At 44.0% G+C, this 13,509-nt stretch overlaps 1 protein-coding gene across 1 annotated transcript in view; it reads right to left on the reverse strand.

The window, feature by feature from the left end:
- Window positions 1–5,215: 5,215 nt before the first annotated feature.
- EEFSEC (eukaryotic elongation factor, selenocysteine-tRNA specific) overlaps window positions 5,216–13,509 on the reverse strand; it is a 141,540-nt gene continuing 133,246 nt past the window's right edge. Inside the window, exon 7 of the mRNA XM_044302205.1 lies at window positions 5,216–5,730. Within this exon, the coding sequence (XP_044158140.1) occupies window positions 5,546–5,730 (185 nt within the window). The 3' untranslated portion in view covers window positions 5,216–5,545. The remainder of the gene's footprint in view (window positions 5,731–13,509) is intronic.

Genomic DNA, 13,509 nt, shown 5'->3' on the forward strand with positions numbered 1-13,509 from the left:
AATCCGACCTTCTCATTGCGCCATCATCTGATTGCTGCAGGACCTAAAACATTACACTGGAGTGGCATCTGGCGAAGCGTTCTGTAAAGTGTCGGCTCCGTGTGTTGTTCCTGTGTGATATTTTGATAGCGAGCTGTATTATTTCTAATAATTCACACCAGATAGTGCAGAGCACGCATGGCGCCCTTAACCCCGCTGCCTCATGCACGCTGCTCTATGGCTTTAGCGGATTTAACTTTTTTAACCTGCTCGCATTTTACAAGATATAGTAAAACAGCCCTTAACCAATTTTCAGTCAAGAGGAAGTAAAGCTTCATTGTACGGATTCCAAAATTTTGTTCAAATATGCATTTTTTATTTTTTTTTGGGTAAGGGAACTCCGTTCAAAAATAACTTTGAAAGAAATCTAAACATAAAATACAAGGGGCTTAATATGAACCAGCTACGAATAACATTCACGGATACACATGTAACGTGCTACCCAAACGACCTGCGACTGAAAATATTTGAGGATATTTTATCTGTGTATCAGATTTTCTTGTGTAACTTGTGAAAAACAGGAAGCGAATGTAATGGCGGCTGACAATACCTACCTCATATCGCCTGTATCAGACCAACCACCCCGTGGGCCCATATTACAGACAGATCCTTGAACATGGGCACGAGGCATGATTTTGCGTTGACTTTCTTCTTTAGCGAGTGAATCTTCTTTATTTCTGTAGGTTTGTTGGATAATCCAAGATATTTGATAATTCACCATCTATGAAGATTAGAGAAAGAGGGGGCAGATGCAGTAGAGTAGCACAATGGCATGATCAGACTACACAGGGTTTGTTTGTAGTCTGTAACCATGGAGACTCATAGATCTGCGCATTAGCTGTAGATACTAAACAGTTGAATATTTCGTTTATTTCTTGCAATATTAGACATGGACCAGTTTCAGACGAGTGAGTTGTCTGCAGGAAACAAGCTCCAGGTGGGAGTATGATTTCCCATCCAGGACTCTGCTCATGTAACAGGACCTCATGGCATTATAATGCTGTATGTCCCTGCCTGACATCATCTGTAATAACTTGTACTTACCGTATTTTTCACCCTATAAGACGCACCTAGTTTTTAGAGGAGGCAAATAAGATAAAAAATATATTTTTCATCAGACCTCAGATCAGAACCCCAATGTTAATAAGACCCTAATTTAAAGGGAACCTGTCACCGGGATTTGGGGTATAGAGCTGAGGACATGTGTTGCTAGATGGCCGCTAGCAAATCCGCAATACCCAGTCCCCATAGCTCTGTGTGCTTTTATTGTGTAAAAAAAACGATTTCAGGGACAGGACTCATCTCAGGTTAATTTGCATATGTATCAAATCGTTTTTTTTACACAATAAAAGCACACAGAGCTATGGGCACTGGGTATTGTGGATTTGCTAGCGGCCATCTAGCAACCCATGTCCTCAGCTCTATACACAAAATCCCGGTGACAGGTTCCCTTTAAGCCTCAGATCAGACGTCTAATCGGACCCCATAAGTTTTCCATGTTAATCAGATCAGAGAAAAAATAAATAAATAAACTTACCTCTCCTGCTCCGGACACCACCGCTCCTGATATCCTGCTCTTCCTGGTACTTTGTGCTGTGTCAACATCGTCACACTGTACGCAGGTCACAGCACAGCATGAAGACCACAAAGCAGTGAGTACAGAGGCCGGGGAGCACTGCATTCACTGCTCCCCAGTCCTCCTGTACTAATGAGCGCTTCCATAAGGCCTCTTTCACACTAGCGTGTCCGGATGCGTCCTGGTGCAATGCGGCAAACCCGTGCGAGTAGGTACCCAATTGCAGTCAGTTTTGACTGCGATTGCGTTCCGTTGTTCAGTTTTTATCGCGCGGGTGCAATGTGTTTTGCACAAGCGTGATAAAAAACTGACTGTGGTACCCAGACCCGAATATCTTCATAGAAGTTCAGGTTTGGGTTCAAGGTTGTGTAGATTGTATTATTTTCCCTTATAACATGGTTATAAGGGAAAATAATAGCATTCTGAATACAGAATACATAGTACAATAGCGCTGGAGGTTCGCGCAGCCGGCATCTCTTCTGTCTTGTTCTGTGAGGAAAAGGACCTTTGATGACGTCACTACGCTCATCACATGGTCCGTCACATGATCCATCACCATGGTGATGGATCATGTGATGAGCATAGTGACGTCATCAAAGGTCCTTTTCCTCACAGATGAAGACAGAAGGAGATGCCGGCTGCGCGAACAAGTGGATTAAGGAGAGTTAAATTTATTTTATTTTTTTAACCCCTCCAGCGCTATTTTACTTAGCATTCTGTATTCAGAATGCTATTATTTTCCCTTATAACCATGTTATAAGGGAAAATAATAATGATCGGGTTCCCATCCCGATCGTCACCTAGCAATTGTGTGAGAAAATCGCACCGCATCCGCAATTGCTTGCGATCTTCGCGCAACCCTATTTGATTCTATGGGGCCTGCGTTAAGTGAAAACCGCACAAAGAGGAGCGTGCTGCAATTTTCACGCAACGCACAAGTGATGCATGAAAATCACTGTTCATGTGCACAGCCCCATAGAAATAAATGTGCGGGTGCAATGCGTTCACCTCACGCATCGCACCCGCGCATAAGTCTCGCCCGTGTGAAAGGGGCCTAATGGAAGCACTCATTAGTATCCACCCCATAAGACGCACTTTGGGGGGAAAATAGTGCGTCTTATGGAACAAAAAATATTGTACATAACGCTGTCAGTACAGTTTAATAGATCCGAAGTCTGACGGGGACACACGGCCAATATAAATCATTATAATGCTGTGAGATCCCGTAACAAGAGCAGAGTCCAGGATGTGAAATCACTGCCTCAGCAATATCTGGTGTTCCCATAGAAGTGAATGGAGCAGTGGCCGCACTTGCACGGCCCGTTCTCTATTCATATCTATGGGACTGCACAGAAGCATGCCGTGCATGCGCAGTAGACTTTTCTTCACTTTCAGAGGTCCTTTCTAGAGATAGGTAGGACCCTCAACTATAAGATTTTAATGGTGTATCCTAGCCATATGTCACCAAAGTCCCAGATGACACAACCCCTTTAAAACAACCCAACAGGCTAACCGTGCTGACTTTTTAAAACTGGAGTGGTGTAAAAATGCAAAATGTCCCAAAAGTTTTGCCTAAAGAAGCCCAAAAAAATCCCATCGATAAATGTCCATGTAGTCATTAAACCCAAAACTGGGTTTGGGTGAATAGGTATATTTCCTAATCCAGACTGGAGGCCTGGTGAGGTTGGTTACACTGTTGGACACGGTTGCAGGTCCTTTGTATCATCACTACAGAGAGCTACAACATGTCACGTATCACCAGCGCAGCAGATGCAGGCTCTTCAAAGGGGTCGCGTGCAGGCTAGACAGCTCCTCTCCAGAGGACATGTTGCGATGTGTGATGTGTTTAGTCTGCAGGTGTTTGTTTTGTGCCTAGATGAAGATGGGGCACTGGTTGTTTAGGCTGAGCCCCTGCTACTGGGCGGATTCCATACATCGTGGACGCTTCAGTTCAAGGAAAGATGTTACCAAAGGACGGTGTATAGACATAACGCCGCTCGCCTCCATGTATCAGGTTGCACTAGCAGCATCACAGCCTGAATACAAGGTATTTAAATATTGTATCATAGAGTGGATAAATTATACTAAAGCATAGTAAAATGTGTCAAATAGATAACAAGATTGGGCAGTTGGATTTCAACATGCCTGATCCTTTTGTTCGGCCTCTCTCCCCATTGAGGACATGTGCATTCTCCGCCACGTCCATCAGTCATGTGTATTAGGGGGGGGGGGGGACAGCTCTGATTGTACAGTAGAATAATCAATTAAGTAAACGTTCATCTCCTTCCTATAATGGACACAGGCACTTTAAAGGTGCATTTGGATATATATATATAAAAAAAAAACAACATTTAAAATAAGTAAATAAAAGTCACAAAATTGAAATAAACAACTTCTTGTTTATTGAGGCAACAAGAGATAATGGTGTCATGGTTAACGCATCATTTGACCACAAGCCGGAATAAAATGGCTGCACCCTGATTGAGGGGGACAATTAAAAAGGTATAAAATAATAAATGTTGCATTTAAGTTCACATTCATGATTGTTATCAGTGAGAGATACTGAAAGAGGTTAGAAATTTTGGGCTACATCATATAGTGTGACAACGCATCGCCCAGGTATTTCCTGTCAAGTCCTTCGGCTCAGCGCTGGTGCTGCATACATCGGTCTATATATATATATATATTTATATAAATTAATGGTGCGGACAGGCTGGATCCTCAATAAAGACCTGCAATCAACCATTCAAAATCTACTTTTCATCAGTGACCTTTACTTCGTTCTGCTCTTCAATTACATGATGCTCTGAACTCTTCTTAAAGGGGTATTCCCATCAGCAGTTTCCATACTTACCTGCGGCGAGCGCGACGTTCACTTCCTGGATTCGGCTGGCCTTCATTGACGTCTTCTCCCGGCCGGGCTTGCGCAGAAGACTGAAGATTTTCTCCCAGCCGGGCAATGTCCTGAATGCGCACGCCGCCGCGCATGCGCCATGATGACTTCTTCCTGGCCAGTATAGTACAGAGCCGCGAATGCGCACGCCGCCGCGCATGCGCCATGATGACTTCTTCCTGGACAGTATAGTACAGATTAAAAGGGAAAATAATAGCATTCTTAATACAGAGTGCATAGTACAATAGCGCTGGAGGGGTTTAAAAAAAATAAAAAAATATTTAACTTACCTCATCCACTTGTTCGCGCAGCCCGGCTTCTCTTCTGTCTTCATGTTTGCTGTGCACAGCAAAAGGACCTGTGGTGAAGTCACTATGCTCATCACGTGGTCCGTCACATGATCCATCACCATGGTAAACGATCATGTGATGAGTGCAGTGACGTCGGCAAAGGTCCTATTCCTTAAAGAAGACAGAAGAGAAGCCGGGCTGCGCAAACAAGTAGATTAAGGTGAATTAAATGTTTTTTTCGTTTTTTTAACCCCTCCAGCCCTATTGTACTATGCATTCTATATTAAGAATGCTATTATTTTCCCTTATAACCATGTTATAAGGGAAAATAATACAATCTACAGAACACCGATCCCAAGCCCGAACTTCTGTGAAGAAGTTCGGGTTTGGGTACCAAACATGCCGATTTTTCTCACGCGCGTGCAAAACGCATTACAATATTTTGCACTCACGCGGAAAAAATCACGCATTTTCCCGCAACGCACCTGCCTCTTACCCGGGCCAAAAACATGACGCCCGTGTGAAAGAGGCCTTAGGGTTTCATGCCACCCTTGAGGGTCTCTCTCTAGAACAGTGATTAGAGGATCCTGCGTACATTTGGTCCTCTTGATGCCAGATTAAAGGAATCATCATATTATTATATGTATGAACACAATGATGAAGAATTTTTGAGGTTGAACATAATTATAACAATGTACATTCATGGGCAGCCCTTCCAGAAGCGATTAAGATGCATCATATCAAGAATCAAGACTGAATAATTTTCTTCTGTGGGTCAAACACATATCTTTTGAAGGCCAAGATGATGAGCACAGGCTGACTGTCTGTCCGACTTTCTTCTTCTTTGGTTGATTCTGTGTCTCCTTTACTTGCTTTGGTCTTCTTTTTTGAGGAACCTCCAAGAGCTTGCTTTGTCTCTGGCTTCAGACCGTCTGGATGAAAAAGAAGAAGTCAATGAATAAAGTGATATGTACAGTAAGAGTAAAGCCTTGTAAATCACCCACAAACATTGTCAAACTAATATTTATTCCTACAGCATACAGCAGATAAGAGTCACCTGGGCAGAACCTGAACAAGCAGAGTAGGTGAGCAGAGTGCAGCTCTGGAGCATAATACACTGTACTGATCCTGAGTTACATCCTGTATTATACTCCGGAGCTGCACTCACTATTCTGCTAGTGCAGTCACTGTGTACATACATTACATTACTTATCCTGTACTGATCCTAAGTTACATCCTGTATTATACTCCAGAGCTGCACTCACTATTCTGCTGGTGCAGTCACTGTGTACATACATTACATTACTTATCCTGTACTGATCCTGAGTTACATCCTGTATACTCCAGAGCTGCACTCACTATTCTGCTGGTGGAGTCACTGTGTACATACATTGCTTTACACTGTACTGATCCTGAGTTACATCCTGTAAGCAATGTATGTACACAGTGACTCCACCAGCAGAATAGTGAGTGCAGCTCAGGAGTATAATACAGGATGTAACTCAGCATCAGTACAGGATAAGTAATGTATGTACACAGTGACTCCTCCAGCAGAATAGTGAGTGCAGCTCTGGAGTATAATACAGGATGTAACTCAGGATCAGTACAGGATAAGTAATGTATGTACACAGTGACTCCTCCAGCAGAATAGTGAGTGCAGCTCTGGAGTATAATACAGGATGTAACTCAGGATCAGTACAGGATAAGTAATGTATGTACACAGTGACTGCACCAGCAGAATAGTGAGTGCAGCTCTGGAGTATAATACAGGATGTAACTCAGGATCAGTACAGGATAAGTAATGTATGTACACAGTGACTGCACCAGCAGAATAGTGAGCGCAGCTCTGGAGTATAATACAGAATGTAACTCAGGATCAGTACAGGATAAGTAATGTATGTACACAGTGACTGCACCAGCAGAATAGTGAGTGCAGCTCTGGAGTATAATACAGGATGTAACTGAGGATCAGTACAGGATAAGTAATGTATGTACACAGTGACTCCATCAACAGAATAGTGAGTGCAGCTCTGGAGTTCAGGATCAGTACGGGATAAGTAATGTAATGCATTTATAAAGGGACTCAAATATTATGTTATGTAGCTTATATTTGGAAACACTGAAAGGTATTAATAATGAAAGACCTGTTCAAAAGTTAAATCTAAAAACCTGCCAGTGCAAAAACATCAGCTGCAATTATGTAGACCCTAAATTATATACTAACTAAATCGGTACATAAAACACAAAGTATTTAAAACAAAGTTGTTACAATCTGTTTTGCCTTTTTAAGAACTTAAATTCTTTACTTTGGCGCCCATACGAAACTGAGACATCCGTGTTTTGAGTATAATATTGCCTTCTTTACGGCGATAACATTATTTCAGATGCATTAAAAGTGACTATAATAGATAGAGGTTTGGGATGGAGCGACACGCATTTCAGCGCTAATGGTCATTTTCCTAAGAGGGGTTTGGTTGTTTTGTGTTAGGTTCTCATATTTCTTTCAATATCATTCATCTCAATTCTTCTTTGCTCCTTGGTTGACTATCTACAGACAGACGAGAAGACGCAGCAAGTGTCTAGAATTGCAGAGCGGTTGGGTCAAGGAGCAACTGTCTTGGACTCTAGCTCTTCTCTTTCCGATAGGAGAAGACAGAACCCAAGAAGTGTATGTACCTGGTGCCGCAGTCAGCTGAAACCTGCGGTGTCGCATAACCTTATCTCATACACTTAATCAGCCTCCCTGCCCTCATACTGAAACTCTGATCGGCATTCCTATTCCAGAACATGACAAAAGATTCTGATGCTCACGATTTGCTGGAGACAGGAGGTCTACGAACCCAGGTGATTTGCTCAATTACAGAGACGTGAAGGGGGTATTGGTAACTGCGTGTAAGGGTAGAGGCATCCTCTGTCCTTGCTGGTAGTGTCAGATGTGGACTGACACAAACAGCAATTAACCCTTCAGTGTTAAGAGCACGTGGCATGTTTTCGGCTCGTCTCTTAAGGATGTTATGGCTTTGAAAGATAACATTTTAGAAAGTATGCAGAAAAAAAAAAATACAACCCAGTGATACTACCACTTCTTCTGAACCTTTCTGATGGCGATAATGCCTGTAGTACTAGTGCTCTTCACTCCATCCCTGCTCCTATTTATTTTATAAGATGCTTTGCTGGTAAAGAAAACTCTAGTATTTAGATATCATACATTTTTTAAATTTCCAAAAATTTGATTTAATTACTGCAACTTAGAATCCAGTACCTGGAAACTGACAATATATGTATTTTTATGTCTTATAGCTTTGTATCAGATTTGTTATATTTTAGTTTATTGTTTCTTAACCAGTATACATTACTGACAGTGCATAGTATTGTATAGATATTAAAGGGGTTGGCCCATTTCATAGATTGGGGGTATATTGCTAGGATATGCCCCCAACGTCCGATAGGAGCCCTACAACAGAGCCCGCAAAGTTAGGGCTCATGCACACGGACATTTTGTGCATTGGAGGCCGCAATTTGTGGTCCCCAATGCACGGGCAACATCTGTGCGGATTCCACAGATGGATCCATACCCATTCAACTTGAATGGGTCCGTGGTTCGTCTGCACCGCAAAAAAGTAGTGCCCTTTTTTTGCAGTGCAGAAGCATGGACAGAAAACGCAAAGAAGTGCTTATGTGGGTTTCCGTGCCTGTGATGCGGGGTGCACACGGTTGGTGCCCACATATTGCGGACCTGCTGTTAGTGGGCCGCAATACGGGCACAGTCAGGCAACGGCCGTGTGCATGAGCCCTTAAGGAGAGTGCACCGCGCATGAGCAGCCGCCCTACATTTATTTCTAAGAATGTAGGCACCGGTGCCTTCTCACACAGCTGATTGGCGGGGATCCCGGGTGTTGGACCCCCACCAATCAGATAATGGTGACTGATTCAGAGGATAGGCCATCAGGTATAAAAATCTCTGAAAACCTAAGGTGCCATGGGTTAAGTAAATAAAGGGTCCATGAAGGATCTGTTTTGTACCAGATCCCATTGACTAATAGTGGGTGTTATATTCTGCTTTCTAGAAGAAAGGTGGACATATACATATTAGATTAATGCTAGCGGAGCCCATCGATTGTGCCGGGGACTCTCTTCTGACAGCAGATGTTGTAGAAAAAAAATGGCCAGGCCTAGTGAATTTCAACATGCCCAATCTTTTTGTTCTCACTGTAGAAAAGCTGGTGCGAGAGATATTTGGGTGTCTGGAATAGATGAAGGCTAAACGAGAGTCCATCCAATGGGTATCTAGACTCTACTGTGGTTGCTGCGCCTGTGGGGTGCCCCAGAGTCGAGGGACCTTTGTCTAGCAGTGGGGGCGCTAGACCATCCCTCTTGTGGGCTCTGTGTTGCAGTAGTTACCCATGCGGTGCCACCAAATAGCATACAGACCCAATGAGGTCATTGTCAAGTTGGCAAATGGGCTTATACAATAGCCAACAGAACCCTGACAGGACTGCGATGCCAGTGTGAACATTGCCTACCACTGACGCATTTATTGGTCTGTGTAAATGGTTTCCTCTAATATAGATTATGGCAACCTGCAGGTCATTGGAGGGGTTGTATGTTTACACCAGTTTGAGACCATTGATTCATCATTATTTTATTAACTCAAGAGTCGTCCTCTTAGCTGCACGTATAGGACACGGCATGGAGAGAGGTTCTACCACGCTTCTATTTAGTAAGCCGTGCTTTTCCCAAAATGTCCCATTCAATCAATGCACATTTAACCTGGTCCCACGGCTCCCGCTCTTCAGCAGGTGAATGGCATCACGGCCTGAAAAAAACGGCCCTGAACGCTCGCTTTTCTCCATGGTGCCAGAAGGTCTGTGGGCTGCCTTAGACCAAGCTCCTAAAAGCCAGTGCCCAAGAGCCAGACACAGCCCAATCTGACTTCCATCTCTCTCCGTGGAATTCTTGCGTTACACGATACATGCCTGACGTTCCTTGAGAGCAAGGAAATGAAGGGAAATAGATCTGTCACTGAAGACGACATTGGCTACTTAATAGCTGGAGCTGACGGGTATTTTTAGATGGAAGTCTTGTTTAACTTGCATTACGGTTTAATCTCTGCTGAACAATGACCGCGCCGGCTTGAATACACAGCGAAAAAAATCTCTGCCATTAATTAAGTCCTGGCTGTGCCGCACAGTCAGAGAAAACATTAATAGATTTTTTTTTTTTGTTTCCGCTGAACAATTACTTTATTTTGTTAGCGGATTAAATTCAGAGGGGTTTGTGTCACAAAGAAAGAAATGCAATACGCTGCCTATCTGTATGTGTACAAACACGCGGCGGAGGAGCGCGCCTTCAGCATCGGCAGTGAGAAACATGGCACATGCTCTTCGGGACCCACAAAAACATGGTTCATTAGACCAATGTTTACTGGAGCATCTCAGAAATCCAATAATGAAATTATATATACACACATATATATATTCAATGACCTGGCAGTGCAAAGAAGAAAGGGGGCCCCACAGCAAAGATCTCCACAAGTCCCCCATTATGCTCCTGGGCTGTGCCGCCCCGTACAGAAGGGCGTTTGTTTCCCCTTTCACACCTGTTTTGTAACCCTTGGTTCCACTCGCCACCTAAAAGTATATTCGCACCCGGTAGATCTGTTGCAGAAACTTCTAAGACTGAAAATCATTTCTATTCATCCGAACGAGATTGTTTGGTGGCAAGAACATGGATTTCTGCAAGACGAATGCGGAAATTTCTGCACAGATTCCGCTGCCTCTGGATTCACCCTAACAACATAGCGGTCCAAGAAGAGGGTCCTGCACAGGTTCTAAGAAAAGGAATGGGATCCACCAAAGCGCTAGGTGCCCCTCTATCCAGAGCGGCTGTATGGTCTGCATCGAGGGTACATAAAACCCAGGCTGTGCCAGAACATGCCCATAATCTGCTACAGATGGATCCTTCATAATTAAGGGATTCTGCTCTGATATTGACATCACAGGAATGTTCCCACATCATTGGATGCTGGTGGACAAACGTGAAACGTATCAGTTGCCAGGTTATCGAATGTTCTGGGTTGTCACCTGGTCCTACAGAAATATATAAAAAGCATTTACATTATTTGCCTGACATTCTAGAATATTCGCTAAGTGTGTGTTCACATGTGCGCTGGAGGCTCCGTCACAGAGTTCGCCAAAAATAGTGTAAAGAAAAGTCCTGAATGCAGGAAAAATGTTCTCCGACGGGATCTGTTAGACTCCGTTCCTGTCAATTATGTGCCAAATCCGGTCTCCACTGCTGAATTTCGGTCACTGACATTCAGTAGCGTATGTCTCTGAAATCCGCTGCCGCAAAGTCCACCTAAACTGGGCGTTTTTTTTTTTTTGCGTCCCCATTTCTGCAGGAATTGCTGCAGGTTCTCTGCGGAGTTGCAAAGCTTGAAAGATGAGGATAAAACCTGCAGCATAAATTAGTTTACAGAGTAAGGTCAGTTTAGGGTGTAGGTTTAGTTGTTTGTTTGTTTTTCCTGCGTTTGGATGCGTTTTGTGAAAATTTTATCCAATTTGCTGATACTGTAAACCGCTGTGGATTTTCTGCCTACAAATCCGGCTGCTGCAAATCTCCATCCGGTTTCAATGCCAATAAGAATCTTAGTGCAGATGGACAAATACGGATATTATGAATCGTTTACTTAAGCTTGTATGAAGGGTCGAACACCGACTTATAGGAGAGCTGCCTTACTTCTGGTGGCATTGGAGGCAGAGCTTGTTGGGAGCGCATTTGCATTCCTTTCTTCCCAGAATTCCAGAGGAGCGCCGCCTGGCCTATAAGACTCCTCACACCGTTTAGGCGCTCCCCCTAAGGAGATACAGTATCCCCGAATCCTTGTATTGAACACACCATGGGAGTTATATATTAAGGGACTTGCAAATATTTTAGTAGCAAATATAGTCCCTTTTTTGACTGGCCATGCGACAATATTTAGTTGCACACAGGGACATGTTGGGAGTAGTTTTTCCAAAAACATTTACACCTTCCCTGTAAATGTCCTGATTCTGGCAAATTCACACCTGGAAACAGGTGCAAATATTGGTGAAAAATGACGCCAGCCAGGCGCACAGACTGCCGTAGATTCGTCTAATTTATGACAAGGCCACAAATTAGCCGAACCTTATGGCAGAGTAGGGGGGAATCTTAGTAAATGACCCCCGATAAGTTTTGGCAAGTAGTATAGGTGCACAAGATCACTCAGAGAATTAACCCTTCACTGGAAGCCAGAGAGGATTCTGCCTTCGTGCACGCAGGTGACTGCGGTCTTCTGTTCACACTTGGCTGGAGCTGAAGGATAAGGGCTATTCAGACGCACAATGGTCTTTGCTGAGCGTCCCAGAGAGACAAGTCTTTAGATTTGGCTCTCGCTGCTAGCAATCACAGAAGAATGCGAGAAAGCAAAACTGTTTCCCAAGCACTGTTTGTTGGTGCCATAATTAATAGAATCATCAAACGGTTCTGCAAATTGCTTCCAATTGCCGGCGTCACTTTCATGTCAGATGCCAGACTAGAAAACACGAGCTCGTTCACTACTGCTGGGCTAACCTCTGTGTCCTATACTGGGAACCAAGCGATTTCTAAAGGGGTTTCGGATAATTTGAACAGTAATGGGGTCCCGCTGGGTATACATTACACACCATTTAAAGTCATGTTGTTTTTCCTTGTTTCAGGACATATTTAGTAGTGAGACGATCATAATAAAATACAATGGACTTTTATTTCCTGCGTTCCCATAGATTTCGCTTCCAACCAAAGGGCATAGTAATCTGTATAGGGAAACTGTCAACATTAGCTGCAAAATTATAAAAAACAAAACTAATAGAAATAAAGCAAGTCTCTACAAAAAGATATGAAAACCTGCAGGAAAATGGTCAGTTGGAGTGGCAGAGCACTTTCATGGCCTTCGCGCCATTATTTCTGGGGACTCGGACTCCTGTCCTCATAATTGTTTGGGGTCCAGCACTGAAGATACTTATAACCTATCCTATGGTGAAGATCCAATACAGTTCAATCCGTGTACAGTACAAAGAGAGACATCTCCACCTGTCCTCCAAAGCCCCAGCTAATCCTGACACAGGCAGAAAGGTTAGGGTTAGCAAATGTAGTGAGCAATGCAGTTCAGGCAAAGAGCGGTATGGACAGGCAGCGGACAGTACATGTAGGACAGGTAGAGAGCGGTACAGTACATGTAGGACAGGTAGAGAGCGGTACATTACATGTAGGACAGGTAGAGAGCGGTATGGTACATGTAGGACAGGTAGAGAGCGGTATGGTACATGTAGCACAGGTAGAGAGCGGTATGGTACATGTAGCACAGGTAGAGAGCGGTACGGTACATGTAGGACAGGTAGAGAGCAGTACACGTAGCACGGTAGAGAGCGGTACGGTACATGTAGCACAGGTAGAGAGCGGTACGGTACATGTAGCACAGGTAGAGAGCGGCACGGTACATGTAGCACAGGTAGAGAGCGGCACGGTACATGTAGCACAGGTAGAGAGCGGCACGGTACCTGTAGCACAGGTAGAGCGCGGCACGGTACCTGTAGCACAGGTAGAGAGCGGCACGGTACCTGTAGCACAGGTAGAGAGCGGCACGGTACCTGTAGCACAGGTAGAGAGCGGCACGGTACCTGTAGCACAGGTAGAGAGCGGCACGGTAC

Source organism: Bufo gargarizans, chromosome 7 (assembly GCF_014858855.1).
Source record: "Bufo gargarizans isolate SCDJY-AF-19 chromosome 7, ASM1485885v1, whole genome shotgun sequence".
Lineage (NCBI taxonomy): Eukaryota > Metazoa > Chordata > Amphibia > Anura > Bufonidae > Bufo > Bufo gargarizans.